Raw genomic sequence first — 18,886 nt, forward strand, 5'->3', positions numbered from 1 at the left:
CTTAAGCTTAGTATTTTGTTGCTTAAGCTTAGTATTTTGTTGCTTAAACTAGTGGAAGACTGGTGAACATCTAAGGGACTGTAGGCAGTTCTGTTATAGATTCAGATTCAGGAAGCCCCAGGTGCTTGATTGGCATCATGCGAGAGAGCAGCCAGCCCAGTGGGGAGACAGGTGCCTTCTGAGATGCTGTTCCATGGAATCCCTTTCATTAGGAGAAAGTGTGGAGGCTTTCCTTCTCACTGGATATCCTGGCCACCTGGTTGAAGTGATTAATGTGGTGCTGTGTCTGGAAGCTTCAGTACTTTACTTTTGCTGCACAGCTACGTAAAACTATTCTGCTTAGCCAAGGTGAATGGCAAGGGGAATTAGTCAATGGCATCTGCCTCCAAACCCCTTTTCTTTTCTGAGCCCTGAATTTAGTCATGGAGCAATAAACAAGAAAATAAATGAAATCACCTTTTTGTGCAGGTATGCTAGAGTTATGCACTATTAGAAGTTCAGTGAATGCTATTAACCTTTCTTACTCTGCTAGGACTTGCAAAACATCAGTAAATTTTTTTTTCCTGCCCCTTACACCAGTACAGAGGCTCTGTGGTGTGTGTGCTATTTTTCTCTTTTCTCTGTAAAGCAAAAAAAGACATGTTTTTTTTGCTTAACCAAGGGAGATAAGAGAACTTCCTCTTATTAAATCCTGTGACAACACAATCCCAACCACATATTATCCAAACTGAATTTAAGCACACAGAGACATCTGCCTTTGGCAATTTTTTTTTTATTAGTGAGAGAGAGAGTCAGTGTTTCTCCTCTTTAAATATGAATCCTAGTAACCCCTAGGATGTCTGGCTGGATCCCTGCCTGTGCAGGGTTACTTTAGTTCAGGGAATGCACACTGCCGCAGCTCGTGTCAAGCTGCATCCACTCACGGGCAAAGCGCCTTAAATCTTTGCCCTACGCTGCATAGCACAAATAAGAAGATGGTGAGAATCATGTATTTAACAAAATCTCCTTTCCGTGGCTCTTTGAAGAGCTTTAAAAAGATTATTTTTTTTTTTTTAATCCCCAACAAGCTCACATCCTTTTAAATTTAGAAGGATTTGGTGTTTTGCTTTTAAGTTTACCTGTGCCCTCTCTAAAGGAAGACCTTTGGTGACAGAGCTGATGCAGCAGAATCATGTTTATTTTCCCCTATTATGATTCTGGTGAGTCAGATATGACAAGTCCTTCTTGCTTTAGACCTTAAATCTTTTTTATTTTGCTTAGAGGATAATAGCAGGCTGTTTAAATAAAATTTCTCCATAGACACAACCATCTGGAATTTATGTAATGGTCATTTCTACAACTTTCTATAGTAATTGGTTACATACCTACATGCTGGCTGTGCAGTGTGACAGTTGTGACAGTTTGCAGGCATCAGTGTTTAATGAGAGCTCTGTAATGAAATTAATGACCCTTTCCGTCCTTCCAGCCTGTGTGATTTCTTAGGTGTTCTGCTTTTGGTTTGAGTTTTTACTTATTTTTATTTATTTTTTAAATAGCATATGGCCATTGAAGATTAAGCTGTAGGTGTTCAGTGTTTGGGGATTTATTTGATGCCCTTTTGAGAAAGACACAGCCTAAGACTTCTGCTGCTTAAGAGAGTCTTGCTGAGAAGAAGACTGTGACGCTTCCTGTTACTGTCCTGTGCTTCTAAACTAGCACTGGTCATCTGCTGGGTTTTTCTTTTGCCTCCACCACCATAGTTAATCCTCCACAAACCAGTGTTTGCAAATTGTAATCAAAATTATAGCAAGGAACTATTTGACTAAATGGAGGGGAAAGGGGGTGCTACAAAAATCAGAGCAATGATCCAAATAGCAAAGAGTAAAAGCTGAAGTGATGAATAATGTATTAATGCTCTCCTTAAATCAGAAGTAGGAGCCCTTTACACCATATAATTAGCACTTATATAATGTGTATGCTTTTCTGCACTGTAAAATGTCTAAGTGAGGCACTAAAAAGTGGGGTGGTCTGAGAGGAGAAGGGAGTGTAGCCACTCTGGTTGTGTCCCATGTCCATCTCTGACACAATGCTGGATGAGTGCCATCACTTCTCTGCAGCTTCAGGCATATTCTGATCTCCAGTGAAGAGGCACGTGTTGCTGAGATCCACCCGCTAGCTGCTTGTTACTCTTTCTCAGCACCCGGAGTCGATCCAGGTTAATCTGGGAGCTTCTTGTCTGCCAAGTAAATTGGCTTCACTTAAACAGCTGCTGAATGCAGCTCACTGAGCAGGAGTGGTGACTGTTCAAACCAAAATTATCTGCAGTTGCAAGAGACAGACTATGACCTGGCTGTATGTGTTGGAGACATCACCACTTGCTGCCTTTGTAAAGCATATGGAGGTCCATAGGGAATAGTGTATGAAGACACTAACTTTTAAAATTGCACAGGCAGGAGAGCTGTTGCATTGTGGGGATATGGTGTGGGGAGAGGTTCCTCGGGTGGTCAGCTCTGGCATTTGGTCAGTGCTGCTGCCCATTGAGGAAGACAGAGCCCTGCAATACAGCCATCCCAGGAGGGTGGACGTGGCCAGCATGGTCGTGGTGCTAGCACTGGGAACAGGGTGCCTGGGCAGTGCTGTTGTGTTTCAGCATAATGCTGTTTTGCCTGCCCTTGTTCTACCGTGCCACACTATTCCCTATCAAATCAAATATCACTTGGAGACTGACACTACAGCGCTTTTGTTGGTTTGTTTTTTATTACTCTGACAAAGGCAGTGGTTCTATTAGTCATAAAGTCATAACTGATGCCCTTGAACTCACAGGAATTGTTCTAGAAATCACATGGGGTCCTGGCTTCGTGGTTGTTCTGCCCATCCACCCAGAGGTCAGGAGGCTCCACTTGGATGGCAGTCGACTTGAGCTTCCACAGCACATGGCTTTTCCTTATGACCAAGGAGAAACTGTGAGCTGCTGTGCTCCTGTGCACAGTCCTCAGCTGCAGGAAAGCATTTACTGGACAGGCCTCTGTACACCATGTTTTTGCAGACATTGACTGAAAGATAGTTAATCTGCTTTTGTAACAGTGCCCATTACTGCTGGCGGCATAAGCTTCTATGTGTGTACCCATACAACACTCTTGATTTGAAACTTGTTATTACACATATAAGCAATCCAGAATTTAAAACTTTCAGTGATATCTTCCATGACAGAAACTTCAGATTGTTCCTCTTCTGTAGGAGAAATAGATCATTTTGATGAGGTTCCTTAACTGATGAAGTTTGTCCTGATCTCAAAGTCATGAGATACTAGAACTAAGCGGCTGCTGTGATAAGCAAATGTAAAGTAACTCAACTGTGCTATTTTCTAAGTACATATTAGAACAAGGGGAAAAAACCTTATGCTGTGCTTGCTTCAAAGAAACTTTTAAGATGGCACACTAATAAACCCATGCCAGAAAATGCCACACAGGTTAGGAGCTAGGCAGAAGCTCAAATAAAGGATTAGTCGCCCTCCGCTTACCCCATTCCTGAGGTGTGACTGACATGACTGTGATCTTGTGGTTAGTGAGACATCTCTTCTTTAGTATTTTTTGGTCAAATGTTTTACAACAGTGTGTAATCTTCTATGGAAGGCAGCTTCAATCTTAACAGCAGGTTACAGCCCAGAAAGCTTGAGAACCACCAAATGAGATGCATATATGGACAGTGGTGGCATCCTGTTATGTGAGATGAGAGCAAGGGGGAAAGCAGAGAAGCTGTTTGCCTTATTTCCTAAGTGTCTCACTCTGTCCTCTGAAGAATCTGGCACAAGCTACTGTTGGGATGGAAGAAAGAAAACATTACTTGACCCATGTATCTAGTCAGATAAGCCTTTTCCTTTGTCAACGAAGACCATTGTGGCAGTATATATTTGCTACACAGGGTGATTATCCTTTATGATGGGTAATAACTTATTATGCTCTATAACAGTACATAATTTTGAGGGAGTGGCTACTGTGGCAGATGGTAACCCTTCAGTCCTGAAGATTCTGAAGAAACTCATCTGTGTTAGCAGAAGCCCGTAGCCTAGCACTGCAGGTAAAATAACCCCTGGCTTTAGTACAAAGTGGGCAACTGGCTGGTTTGTGATCTTCAGACCAGACATTAGAAGAAGCTTCCTCACTCAGAAGCTGGGGCAGCACTGGAAGATGTTATCTCAAGGTGATGGAGTCAGTGTTTTGGAGGTTTTCAAGACTCAGTTGGGTGAAACTACAGCTGACATATGATAATCCCGTATTGAGGGTGTTGCTGTGTCCTGCAGTCTCTTTTGACCAGCATTCCTGTGTTTGTGGTTCTGTACTACTGCTGGAGATAGACGCGCAGGATTTGATTGGTAGAGAATTCTACCACACACAGTCTCAAGGAATTTTTTGGGATGCAGTAGAAAAAGTGAATGGTAGCAGCCTGTGTAAACAGGCCATAGTCTGCTCGGCTATGTGTTTACATTGCATACTTTCTTTTTGAGTGGTCTCTCCCTTCTGCTTAGTATATCTGCTGGAAAGCTCTGCCAGCAAACTGAGCAGGGGCTGGTTTGAGCACAGCAGTTGGCTGGGAGAGTGCCGACTCAGCCAGTTTTTCTGACTTTGAGAACTGCGGACAGATTATATTTGCTCCCGGATTAGAGTTACAGCTATGTGATGCATCCCCTGGAGGTTTAAATCAAAACCTTTCCGTGTTACTCTGATACTCAGAGCAAAGGCTATATGTGGTTGTGGCTTTTGGCTAGCCAGAGGCTTAAGCTTCATGTAACCCTCATCACACTTCAAAGTCATTATTAAAGTACAAAACAACTGGACTGATAGAAAGACCGTCTGGTCTGCTATTTGGGTTAAAGTTATATAAATGGCACTCCAAATGCCCCATAAGCTAAATTCCTTATTCTAATGCAGCATCATGTGATGATGTAGATGAAGCTGGTAGGATACTTTTGTAATTAGCTCTTGGAAAGGAGGTTTTTAACTTCTTACCCTTATTTGACAGGTAGTTTTCTTATCTGATTTGTGCTTTCTGCGTGCTTTTGCAGATACAGCCTCCGTATTGGCTGGTTGTTATTTTCTGAATATAATATTATCCTCATGTCTGGAAACCTAAGAGTATAGCATCAGTGTAAACAAAATTCTTTATGACTTGACAGCAACACCACTTGCGAATAGCCTTACTGAGTTGTCTTCTGAGGATTTTCTGACATTTGAAGGCTTCAGTGCATGCAAGACTGAGGAGTGTCATCTTTTCTGGTATGTGAAACTTGGGTTTTCTGCCTTTGCTCTCTCTGGCCTGCTTCTTTTCACAGTTTTCCATTTCTTTGCTTCACGTTTTGGACTGTGCAATTGACTTCAGTTTTAGGAGGATGAATATTCATATTCATTCAAAGCTTGAGTATCAAATAGTTCTGCTTTCGGTAATCTTTAAGTGGGCTAGCTGAGTGACGGTTTTGAGGAATTCTCATCTTTTGTGATCTTTCCTTCACCATATGGTATAAATGCTATAAAGAGGGCAACCCAGTTGTTGGCAGTGGGTCCTGACGCCATTCCTGTGTGTGATGCAGCGGATGGCTGTGCTGACTGATGCTCCCCTCTGTTGACGTGCAAACTCGATAGTGTTAGGCTAGGCCTGTGCTGGAGACTTTTGTCAGAGTAGTAACGCAAGTGTTATCTTGTTAAACCTATACTTTGTACCTCCTCATGGTGACAAGACCTCAGTCACCTTGACAAAGTCTTTGGATGCCTGCCCCTTGCCTCTTGCAGAGCACTGCAGCGTCAAGGTCTTGCCACCAGCTTCCAAAACTCCACTGTAAGAACATGGGTGGGCTGGATTTTGGCCACAGAGTGGCAGGTCCTTAAAACATGTGGGCTCTCTGCTAATACAGATTCTGCTTTGTTTTCTACCAGTTATGATGATGCACTTCATTTTAGTCTTTTTGTCAAAATGTCTTTGAATTTGTAAGGCAAAATGAGCTGGTCATAAAAGAACTGTGAAGAAGAGTACGCTTAACCAAAGCACTGCTCTTGGTTTCTGTACTGCTCTTTTCCCCTCATCACAGTGCTTCTCCTCAGCAATTTCGTAGTGTCTCTCTGCACACTTCTTGTTTGTGTTTTTCTATTTTAATCCCTGATGTTTAGCCTCCTCTGCCACTTAAACAATTCCACTTTGGCACAAAGTCTTCTGCTAAAGATGCTCATATGAAATGCCCAATTGCTGTGGCGCTCTGCCAGCCTCTTCGAAGTAGGAGCCAACTCTTGAGGGTCAATCTTTTTATTAAGAGTGTACTGTGGAAAACTTTGAAGTTCTGTATCCAGATTCAGCCAGGAAGCTTCAATACTCTTTGCACAACACGAGGCTAAATATTACTGGTGCTCACACATCACCAGCTGGTCATGGTTGTACTACCATAAAACTATAGAATTGCTCCTGAGCATGTATTTTACAAAACAAGCTGACTTTCACTGTATACCTTTGTAAGGTTTTTGACCGGGTAAACTCATTTCTCTGAGATGAGGATGTGCATGTATGACAAAGTAATATTGCATTAAGTTTCTGAGATCGAATGATAAGCTTTCACATAAGAGCTTGATTGTACACTGTTCACATATCTGATGGAGAAAGGGAAGCAGATTATTTCAAGTCACTTTTTGTTTCTTCCCAGTGTTTTTCAGGAACACAGAGGGAGAGTTTTCAAGTAGAGTTTTCAAACCTCTCAAGGCCCCATCATTTTATTGGTAGCTTTATAATTCATGGCAGAATGGTAGTGTGGTGGTGTGCCCTTTCCCAAACATGTCCATTTGATTTAATAAAGGACTACTCAGTTTTTCCATTGCTGTAGTAGGGCAGGACTGGGTAGGAGAAGGTGCTCTTTCTGGAATTAATACACTTTACCCCAGCAGGGAATGATTCAGAAACTCCAGAAAAAGAGCCAAATGCCAGAGTTTGCATACACTATAACTTAGTGCCTATATTTGGAAGCTCTAAGTCACCTTTGATTTTTATGACCTTCTAAATTTTTGTTTTCAGTCTTGGTCTCCTCCCTTGTTGGACAGATTTGAATAATTCAGTGCGAGATAAATAACTTGCTCATGTCCAGTTTTAATGACTCAGAAGAAATCAATGCTGCTGCGAACACAACATTCTCTGTGAGCCTCTCTCTTCCTGCAGAATTATAAGGAAACAGGCATCCTTTGAAAAAATAAGAAATAAAAATCCTATGACTGTGAATATTATACAGAGGATTTTGCCCAACTTCAAAACCACTGAATGTAAGGTGAACTGTTTTGAATAGAGACAGTATTGCTCTTAGCTAAATATAGTAAGAAATGAAATATGGAAGAAGGAAAATACACTTTATCATTATATGTATTAAACTAAAACTCAACTGCCCCCCCCTTTTTTTTTAAATGTAGGCAACTGATTTTGGTTTGCTGTCTGTCGGAAGTGAGTTGCAACAACTTGTGTATTTTTTTGTGAGTAAATATAACACACCCCCCCCACCACCACTTGCAGTAGTACTCTCTTCTGCTGCCTGAATTATCATGTAGTGAAGTGTTTGGCACAGGAGCAAGCAGTGAAGTGGGAGGTGGAAGTGGTAACAGAGAAGCCTGCTGGACTGTCACCCTGAATTTTGAATGATGCTGGAAGTTAAACTGCATTGCCACAGTGTATACCTGTTAGTCCCTGTTAATAGATATGTAGAGACAAGATTGCTGCGTTTGGTGTAATTTAATATAGGTATTTGATTTGCTGCTTCTTTATTCATTAGGCTACTATTCTGTAGTCATTATGTTACTGGCAGTCCTGGGCCCTCTGTGGTTTTATCTCATGTGTTTGGGAATTTGGGGCATATTTTCAGCAGCCTAGTCTATTTTAAACTCTCTTTTTAAATTAAAAAAAAGAAAATCAGCAAATTATGGGTTAGAACAAATTGATCCTTTTGAGCCATTTGTCTAATTAACCTTTGCCTCTCAGGAATCAGGTTTGGTTCTGTTCAATCAAGTGCAATGTATCCCGGCCCTTAATAACCAGCATTTCTTCTGAGGACATTGGAAGTCTTCCCTGACTTTTACTTTTCTAACGGCTGCTACTCTCTTGGCACTGTGCCAGCTTGCAGAGACAGAATTGGAGAAGGACAGGAAGAATAATAACAGGACATCAAGAGAAAAGGCCATAGGATGGCCTGTAACTTAGCCAAGTGTTTCTAAAAACTGCAGTTAGCACAGGGCTTGTGTTTTCTCCCGAATGGAGATGGGTTAGCAAATCTTTCTGAACGCAATAATGAGAGAAAGGACGGTATTTACATGTGCATTGTGTGCATGCAGAGGATGACCCTTCTGTGACTTGCTCTAGTTTAAAAGTTTAGGGGATCTTCAGACAGAGAGACTTTATACAAGTGGAAATGATGTCCTGCCTCCTTCCCCCTTACCTGGAAAAGGAACGAATTAGGCCTGAGATGTGATCCTCTGTGTGGAGGAAGAAGTAAATAGGATGCTTCCCTGTTGCTCCTATTCCCCTCTCTGTGGTAGAAACAGTCAGAATTTGCACGTGTCCTGATGAGCATCAGTGCCTCACAACTTGGAAGACGCTTCTTATTGGTAGATGGGTAAGAATGATGTTTCTTTAGTGTCACAGGGATTCTGGGAGTTTTGAGTAGTTCCCTTCTTATTTTGCTGTGTGTGACCTTCTCTACTTACTGACATGGTAAAAGTCTGTATGCACAGCAGCATGGATTTCATCCATTTGGAAAGAGCTTGTGTTGGGTGTTCCCAAGGAGGTGGTTAAGAAGGCTTTCAGCTCTCATTATACGTGGGCATTCACATGCTTTCTGCAGCTGGTTGTGGTTTGGATTATTTTGTGAGCATGTCTTACTCCCTTCCAGAGTGCTGGGAAGAAGTTGACTGTTCTTGCAACCTCCCTTCTTGGTTTTGCTCTCGTGCATTGGGAATACACAATGCTCAGAGTTTATGAATCATCATTCTGTTCCTGCAATGATATAGCTGTGCTGAAACCACAGCATCAGTTGAACATAAATCAGACCCTCAGTGCAAAGTTCATAGGTCTGCAAAAGATGTCTTTGCTGTAGGTTTTGGAAAGAGAACAGCAAGGAGAGAGTGTCCCTGAACCCAGGGAACCACTGAAATGGGAAAAGGAAGGAGTGAACTCTTTCAATTGCCTCCTGCCTGTCAGCTTGAGTAATGCTGCTGTTGCCCCCCTTCAACTCTCAGTAGTAACCATCCATAATTCATGTTTTCCCTAATTTAGTTCCATTACAGTTTCCTTTCTCCTCATGACAAATACTCCAATCACTCACATAAGGCAATAGATCCGTAAATGCAAACATCGGAGGAAGAGTGTTTGTGTGGCCTGGCTATGCCGCCAGTTTGCTTGATGGATTGCAACTTCACTGCTCCTTCCATTTACTCCTGATTCTTTTTCCAGCTACGGTGCCTTGATCTACTTTTTGGTTTCAGACCATGCTGCAGGGAAATCGGCGATGACTAGACATCAAAGAACATCTGCTTTCATCTGAATGAGGAAGATGCAAAAAAAGTAGCCCTAAATAAATTTACCTTTATCTATATGAATGTGTTTATAAAATTATGTATAAAATTTACAGTATCTATTTTATGTGCATCTATAGTATATATAAAAATACATTTAATATAATTATATATTAAATATATTTTTTAAAGGAAATGCAGCTCCCTGGTTTTATCATAATTTCTTCTTACTCTAGATACATTTTTTTTCCTGAGAATCTTCCAATTCATATTGTTGTGTCATTAGCTGGCAGCTAGTCCCAAAGCAATATGGCATGGTATTCCTATCCAAGCCCATCAGCTTACTTCATAAGCTCTCTGGTGGCTTCCAGCAGCTGTTAAGACGTGGCAGTGGACACAATTTTTCCTTTCATTTAAGGAGTGATTAAGAAGATGCAGATGCTTTTATTGGAGAAGGGGAAACTGATTTTTTTTTTTCCTTGTCAGACTTCACAGGGGTAGATGGAGGAAGTTTATGAGGCTGAAAGTCATTAAGCACGCTTTTTTCCTTTCCTCCTTCTGCTTTTGTTTTTATGGGGGTGTGAGCAAACGTGGTCTAAGGAGTGGAAAGACAACTTTGTAAATGGGATATGCCAGCAAAAATGGGATGGCTTTTCACAGTGCATGCATTGATGGATATCTTAAAGGCTGCTCCTTCACTGCAAAGGGACCCCATTTAGGTAACCCGTTGCCCTGGTCAGTGTGGGCAGCCCCAAAAAGGGAGCAACACAGATTGTTCTGCAGGCCCCAGACTTAGTCCACCGTCATCTCATCATGTTAAACAGAGTCTGCTGTGCTGCTGGTGGGAGCCTGCTGTTCTTTCACCTGCCTTTGTGCAACGTAATCATCACTGGGGCAGACAGTCAGGCGACAAAGCCTTGAGTCTCATTAGGCATTAGCAGCAAGGGACAAATTCCAGCAGCAGGTCTACATTTAAAACAAACACCCAAACAACAAAAACCCACACAAATCCCACAATCCACCCCCACCTCCACACACTACCGCCCCCCCTCTGTTTTTTTAACCCACAAGATCTAGGTTTTTCTGTGTTCATCCCTTTTGGGCTGGTATCCTTCCCCACCCTCCATGTACTTCCCAAAGCAGCACATGCTTGATGGCTAAGCATCTGCCTGTGCTTAAAACGATTAAAAACCAGTTAATCACAGCCCTTAACCTCAGGCTGTCAACAGCTGGCTGCAGCAGGGATGCACCACAGCCCTCACAGTGAACACATACCCATGTTGGTAGCTTCCCCATCCTTATTGTTACTCACGCTGTCATCCGGCAAATGCTAAAGGAAAATGAGGGGCTGTGATGGAAATGGTGATGAGTGTGCCCTTTCACCAACAGAGCTGAAGACCAAGGTGAGGTATGGGAAGAGCAGCCAGCTGATGGGGAGGGCTCCCTTCCAGGTACCAGGTAACATTAGCACATCTCTACTGCATTTTTTTTCTTCCAACTTTCATGTTTCACACCCATCTCTTAGAGCAGAATTGATTTATGAATAAAACCAGTTTGTAAGATTTGCAAATACAATTTTAACCTACAAATTTGATGACCCAAGTGGTCTTATCCTGTTCTTTTTGTTAACTACCTCTAATGTGAGTCTCTTCTCAAGCACTTCAGTTATGTGCATCCATCATGCTCTACTCTTGGATATGTAAGTCATCCGTAAAACTTCCTTATGGGCCATAACATGATTATGGGATCTTATCTTAAGAAAAAAGAGGAAGAGTTTGTTGACTAAAAGGGGGGGAGAATTATTTAATGTTGTTCAAAATGATGCTTTGGGATTGAGTGATTTTTGCATGGACTGTTTATAATAAAGCCTGTGAGTCAGATTTGGTACAGCTGTATGCTGAAGATGGAGACAGAAAATTAAGAGAAGTCAAATGGCACTTCTTGATGATGTTAAATTTAGGCTTATGCACTGGCTAATAGAAAGCATGGGGCTTTTGGAAAAACTCAGGCCTTGAGCAAAGATGTATAAGCTTGTAAAGCAAAGTGAGACTAATCCACAGCTCATGTTGCTGCTGGATGACACATCTGGGTTGATGATGCCTGGCAATGAGCCACATGCTTTACCAAACCCCAGGTGGAAGACAGGCAGCACCGATTGTCCAGGGAGCTCTGCTTTCAGGCTAAGGAGGGAAAGAAAAGGAAAGTGAGAGTGTGCTGGAATGCCTGGAGACTCACCGTTCATGACCTGTTTTCAGGCTAAGAAGGCATTCGAGGTGCTTGGAGTGCCAGCTTCCAGCCGATATCTTGCTGCTCTACCTTGGCAGCTGCCCTGCATCCCTGCATCTTGCAGCTTTTGTAGGACACTGTCGTGAGGCCAAGTGTTCACTTAAACACTTTGCTGACTCTCTGATTGCTGTGCTTATTGCTTCACATTTTCCTCACTTCCTTCTCTTTTCCTTTTAATCAAAATTACCAGGTTCTGCACTGAATGGGAACCTCAACTCCATGCTATGCTCAGCTCAGCAGATGTGGGTCACTGTGCTCATCGATGCAGGGCTCTGCTCTGGAGACCCTCTCTTGATAGTGGTGTCCAAGTGACCCATGTCTGTACTGGCTGCAGTTCTAACTCTGTGCATGGATGGTCCAGAAACTGGCTGCAATTCTAAAACCTCTCTACCCCTAAAATTCTTCTAGCTGATTTTGGAGGAAGCAGCTTTTCTTCCTCAGGTGACGACCTCAGGTGCATTCTGCATGGATGGATCTAGGATCTGTCTTGTGCGATGGCCTCAGTCCGTCCCATCTGCCTTGCTGCAGAGCCATAGCTTTGCTGCTTTGCAAGCAGACGACCTTGTAGTGGTTCTTAGGAAGGCCCCTACATTCCCTGCTGCAAGAGCAGATGGGTTTTTGTGGGCAATGTGAACTCAAGCTGGGAAGTGAAGCTCAGTGCAAATTAAATGTGATCGCGATGGCTCATGGTGAATAGGAATGCACAACCAGCAAGGGACCCATTGGCAAGTATGCAGTGTTGCAAAAGACTGCTGAAAAGACTTACTTTATTCCTGGGTATGTGTGATTAGAGAGAGTAACCCAATGTTTTTAAGTTATAAGACTTTGAGGAAAGGATTGCAATGATACCCTGAGGCATAGAAGTGTGCTGTAGCTATAGGCATTTGCTCAGCACTGTGACTAATCTTCTGGAAACCAAAAGGAATTCCCTTAGAGGAGAATGCTGTGCGTCACCCGCAGCCAAAAAAAGAGGGAGTCATGTGTTTCCTTGACAGCACATCATGTTTGCATATTTTTACTGCTGGAGGAGAGTCCTTCATCCTGATCACTGCATGTTTTCAAGTATTTTGAGTGTGCCTAGGGTGACAGGATATTAATTTCAATAGCTTTGTTTAAATAGATCATGTAAGTAATTGAGCCCATTAGTATTTTTAATAGGGTTTCAGATTTAAGCAGGGCCATTTTTGTCCAGGCAGTGTAGTTACTCACATTACAGGTTTCTTAACCACTATGTTTTGAAGGTAGTAGGTTAGAGCAGGCTCTCCAGGAACCAACGGGTTTATTTGGGAAATATGATTTTTCTACAATTTTATTCATGAGTTAATGTTTGCATAACGTGTGAGGATGAAAGAATTCATGCCAAGGATATATGAAAAGAGCACCTAAGTGTCATATTGTAGACAGCAAGAGCTTGGACTTCAGTGTTGGCTTTTGGTAACTCTCCTTGCGTTTTATTAGAGTTTTTTTTTAAAATTAGAGATCTTCCCTCCACCCCTTTCTCAGTTACTGATTTCATTCCCATCTGCCTTGAAATCCTTGGTGAACACAACAACTACAAACAGCAAATGAAGTTATGAGCTGCTCTCAGTGGTTGTAAGATTGCTGATGTAATGATTAAATAAGCAGCCAGATTTCTTTTTGAAACATCAGACACCCAAAGTAGCAGCCTTAAAAGAAGCTGCATTTCCAAGCTGACATTGCATCAAGTAGCACATACTAATGTTACTTGGATCTGCTGGAAGAAATAGCAGTAAATAACTGGTTATCAAAAGCAATTTTCTAGGTAGTGGACTGTAATCCAGTGGGCAGAGACAGCATCTGTGGTGGTGCTTTAAGGAAAGAAGGATCTTGCCACTGGTTGTATAAAGGCTGATGTTTGCATTTGCTGATTCCTTTTGACCCAGAAAAAATACCTGGTGTCACCTGAGGAGAAAAGAGTAAAGTATTGAGCAAACATTGATCTCTCAATTTGTAATAGTAGAGGAAGTCTTTTTCTCACCAGGTGTAAAACCAGTGTTGCTGCAAATCATGTACAACTTTCAACTGAGATTTGATTCTGGCCCTGCATATGCAGTACCTCTGCAGGATGTAAACCCTTTGTATGGGTTCTTCACCTCTGAACAAGAGCACAGCATCTCTGTTTATATAATGAAATAAAGTAAAAAGATTTCTGCTCCCTGCTTCATTACTTGCTTCTATGTGACCCTGTATACTTTGTTTTAATTAAACACATACCAGTTGAAAAAGTTCTTATGGGGCTTTAAAAGTGTAAATGGAAAGGAAGGTAGGTTTGTACAGTAAGATGATCATCTCTAATGAAAATGGTACTTCCATTTCAGACAGTCTACATGTTTCTTCTGAAGCTATTGAGTGTCAGATAAATCACAAATAACATTCTAGAAATAAATCAGTCAATTGGTAGAAGCATCCGCAGCCTTGATTGATTTAAGTAATCAAAAAGTCTCTAGCTTGAAAAAAGACAAAAGTAATTTGCATAACAAAACCCACACTGTTGTCCAGCTTGCAGAAGGGAATGGCAGAATGTTAGATTTTACTGTGTGCACACAGATTTCAAGCTATCTTCGCAGCAGCCCAGCTAGCTGTGAGCATCCTGGTTGCCTCCATGTGTGTGTTAGCCCACCTCCCTCTCACCCATCCCGTGTTTTTCTGAAGTGCACCACAACAGGTGGGTCATCAAAAACAAAGGGGTGACCCCTGAATTCAGAGCCAGGTCTTGATTGTGGCTGCATTGCTACTGCCTGTGTTCTTGGACTTTGTTCTCTAAGGTGCATCAGCCTAGGCTTCTTCTGAGTTGGACACAATCCTGCAGTATTTTTTAAATGGAGGTGCCTTCTTTGCCTGGTGCCCATCCCATCTTTATTTTGCATGCTCGCAGAATTGCAAGGAAAATCATGTTTAAAAATACCTTGTATTGGCTTTGTACTTACCCTAAGTGCCTTCCAGTTCAGCTGAACTTTTGTGTGCAGCCTAGTGTGTTCACCAAACAGTAATACAAAGTTGTATGTCCCCTGCCCAAGTGGTTGGGCTTTAATGGAATACCTTTTTCATTTTCCTGATTATCCCATTGTTTTCTGAACCATCTCTACCCACTCTGTCTTAGTAATAATAGCCTCTACAGACTAGAAATCTGTTGTCTGGGGCTATTTTATAATTCATTGGATGTAGGCTTTTTATGATGCCTTGAAGACATCTGTAAACTAGAAGTCCATTAAAGTGAAAGCACATTTGTGTTTAGGGGCTAGGCTGTGTGTTTCCACCTGCAGTGGAAAGCAGTAGAAGGACAGGACTACAACTATGTTTTGCCAGCTGCTGTTACAGGATGGATGTAGATAATTAACATATAAGGTGCCAGTGGATGTTCAAGAATTATGCAATATTTCTCTGAAGTTTTGAAAGGCTAATAAAATTTTGTGTTGTATATCCTTTGGCAGACTTCTATGTTGACTTTTCACACTGTCTTGAATATAAGCTTTTAACTATACTGTCTCTTTACTGTATATATCTACAGGGTGGTGAGAGTCATTTGAACAATATTTATATGCATCATTTGATTCTTCTATTGCCATGGAAATGTTTTTGTATCCCGGGGTAAAGGAAATTATCCTCTGGAGTCAAAGGATAATATATTAAGTGACTGGTTTTAAGACTGGGTAAGGAAAGTGAGCAGCTGGAGTCGCAATACAGGTCTACTTCATGGGTAAAAAGCCTGCCAGCTTTCTGTAAGCCTGGCTTGAGGCAGTGTAGCGTGACAGCAGCTTCTGCCCTTGCGGGAGGACTTAAGGGGATGATGCCAGGATAGGTGGGTTGAAGCACCCTGGGACAGTGAGGTTCCTCTCTCATTTCATTAAACTATATAGTGAATCTAAATGCAGTTAGGCACCAAAGCTGTAGAGAGCTAAATTTTAGGTGGGCTGAATCTTAACTGACATCCTAAAGTGGATGCCCAGCTCTATAAGTAGAAGTGCTGTTGATCCCTTCTACTCTCTGGCCAAGGCAGCTGCTGTGGACCCTCGATGGCGAGTGCCCAGTGATGGCCTTGCCGGTGCTGCATAGAGGGGAAGGATCACCTCCTTTGACCTGCTGGCAATGCTTTTCAGATTCATACCCGTGCTGTGAGCCCTTCAGCTTGACAGGGATGCAACAAAATCTTTTCCTGAAATTTCTTAGCATGAAAAAGATTGGACTTTCGCGCTACATGGAAGTAACTGAAGTTGAAGGAGGGTGGATGATTTCTAATTACTCATTAAACTGACTATGAAAGATTAGATGTTATACAAGGTTCTCTTATATACCCTGATTTAGCTGTGATTTTGCCTGTCTTACAGGGCAAAATCCTGCTTGAGTAACTCTAATAATCTTTTTGAAGTAAATGAAATTCAGTGTGCAGGATTTAGCCCCTAGAGGTAAACTTAGAAAAGATTCAGTAGGTGAAGAAATTTGGGGTTGAGCAGCAAAGGGCACTACAAGAATAATAACCATGGATTATCTCTCTGCACTACTTTCAAACAGTGATGCTCATTTCCCTCATCTCTCCCTCAAATTTCTTTAGCTGTGTTGTCTTAATTACTGTACCTCATATATAATATTGTAAATCCCTGGGAATGACTGTCATGGGACTTGTAGAAACATGTTGATACTGAAGAACAAAGCTGACTAAAACCGATAGAAATGTCTAGAATATTTTTCCGTGTTTGTCATTCAGAAGATCCTCTGGTGTTCATTTGGGATATTAAAAAAGTAGTGATTAATGCAGTTTCTCTATGGTGAATTCAGATACACTTGTAATTTGGAAACCAAGATACCTGCTTGGGATCACTAATTCAAGGCAAACAAAGTAACGCTGTCTCTGTTGCTTTGGTTTGTTATATTCTGAGCATGTCTTGTATCTCTTTATGAAGAGAGAAGATAAAAAGAGAGCTTCAGTTCTGCTGTTACTTGTGCTTCTGTAATACTTGCAATGGGGTGATTCATTCTTTTTTTCTCTCTGTTTTTTCTTACAGTATCAAGCTTTTGGCTGTGCAGGAGCTGGTTGACAGAGAAGCGCTGGAAAAGGTATTTAAAAATATCTCTAATACAACTGTTGTAATGCATTTAAGCTCTTAAAGCCCTCTGTGTTAGTCATGCTTCCTAACTTCGTGGAAAATCACGCAGCATAAAATAAGACATCTTCCTAGCTACATAATGTTTTGTCCAAGCTTACCACGTGTTTTTGGTGTTCTCTGATTTTACAATAAGCTTGGGGTAAGCAATGCTTAATAATAAGCAGTAAAAAATAAAACCTGGTGTTGCTCCACAGCCCAGGTACTACAAGCACAGCAGTACCCTTGAGGGCAGGTTTAGATCAGATATTGGGAAGAAATTCTTTACTGTGAGGGCGGTAAGGCACTGAAATGAGTTGCCCAGAGAAACTGTGGATGCTCCAACCCTGGAAGTGTTCAAGGCCAGGTTGAATGGGGTGCTGTACAAACTAGATTTGAAAGGCTAATATAACATGTGCAAAGAAGACATGGTTCTCAACCACTCATTGTGCAAAACAGGTCAATATTCATGAATTTTCATCGTTTGCAGCAGTCTGACTCTCCGGCACCTCACACCCTGTAGACTTCTCACCTTTCCATTGGACCGGTACCTCCGTTTGGCCCAATGCCTCCAGAAACATGGCCTGGTGAGGTCAAGTAACCTCAACCTGGTGGGAATGGCTGTTTGAGACATTGTCTGGAACTCTGCAGGAAGCTCTTCAGAAAGGCTTAGCCTCAGAAAAATGATCTTTCTAAATTGAGCTCTCTGAATATTTGATATCCTCTTTCATACAATGCCAAGCTTAATGAATTTAAAAGGCCAGTTTAGCTCTCTCTAAAATAACAGGGTGGAATTATGTAAGTTCAAAGAAATTTGCTGTCTTTATTTTTTAAATACAGGAGGGGAAAAAGAACATAGACTAGAACAAAATTCCTTGTCCAACCTGCTTGCAGAGTCAGATTTTGAGAACATGTGCTGTCATGTTTTCTGTTCTTACATCATTATTTATCAGCATTTTGATGCCAGAACACATTATATTGTAGGAATACAGAATATTATTAAATGATAATATTTTAATATTCATTGTAAGACGGGTTTTCTTTAAGAAAGCTATGAGCATGATAACCTTAAAGTGTTTTTCCTATAGAACGCTTTCCAGTCTGTCATACATGGTTTTGAACGTTGGAAACTTTTTCTTATTTCTAAAATTTGATGCTCAGCTTTGAAAGTCTTGTTATATATTTTGACACTTGCATGGAAACCCAGAGTGAGTAGAAGCCCACTGTTGAGGAGCAGTGCTCCCCTGAAAAGACCTACGGGCACGCTAGTGTTCGTGCTGCAGATGAGCTCCATTAAATCAAACCACATTGAAGTTAAGTGCGTTTGTAGTGAGTCTCCGGAGAACCAGGGCCTTGAGACAGTGTCATAAAATTATCTGGCCATGCATAGCACAGATGGACTGTGAGGTGAGGCACATGAAGCAGCGGACTGTCGGAGCAGGCTACTTGAACCACTGCGGTCTTGAGAAGATGGGAACCCCCTGCAGAAAGACTTTCCCCTTTGGGAAAGCTTGCTCTGGTGTAGCAGAATGCTGCTGTGCTTCAAAAGCTGCATGTCATAGATTTGCTGGTTTCTTACTGCAAAAGGGTTTCATGCCATTCTGACTAGCTTAGATACTTTAATGTCTTTAAATGTTTTTCCCACCTTGACCATTGAAAATAAACTGAACACACTGTGAGGAGCTTTGTCTTGCAAAGACTCTGTTTAATTTCTTAAACCCTAATGTTTTGGCAAATTGTGCCAAAATGGACCCTTTAAGCCAAAGATCTACCACACTTGGCGGCATTTATGCCTGGGGTTGCCAAGACAGAAGGTATGATTGCCAGGGTTTAATTACAGCTCATCCTGGATTGGGACAAGTTTGATTGACCCTTGGATGCTGCTCATCAACTGGTTTGTTTTTCTGGGGAGCCGTGGGTGCCTGTAAGCACCACAGATGGGGGTGCTGCTTGTGGAGCTGAACCCCAGCACCACACTTGCTGTTGTTAAGAGGAACA

At 41.8% G+C, this 18,886-nt stretch overlaps 1 protein-coding gene across 1 annotated transcript in view; it reads left to right on the forward strand.

Moving 5' to 3' along the window:
• Positions 1 to 18,886, forward strand: part of EEPD1 (endonuclease/exonuclease/phosphatase family domain containing 1) — a 61,959-nt gene that overhangs the window by 17,590 nt on the left and 25,483 nt on the right. Inside the window, exon 2 of the mRNA XM_027675675.1 lies at positions 16,811 to 16,862. Coding sequence (XP_027531476.1) covers positions 16,811 to 16,862 — 52 coding nt within the window. The remainder of the gene's footprint in view (positions 1 to 16,810; positions 16,863 to 18,886) is intronic.

Source organism: Neopelma chrysocephalum, unplaced genomic scaffold (genome assembly GCF_003984885.1).
Source record: "Neopelma chrysocephalum unplaced genomic scaffold, ASM398488v2 Primary Assembly neopelma1_26, whole genome shotgun sequence".
Taxonomy (NCBI): Eukaryota; Metazoa; Chordata; class Aves; order Passeriformes; family Pipridae; genus Neopelma; species Neopelma chrysocephalum.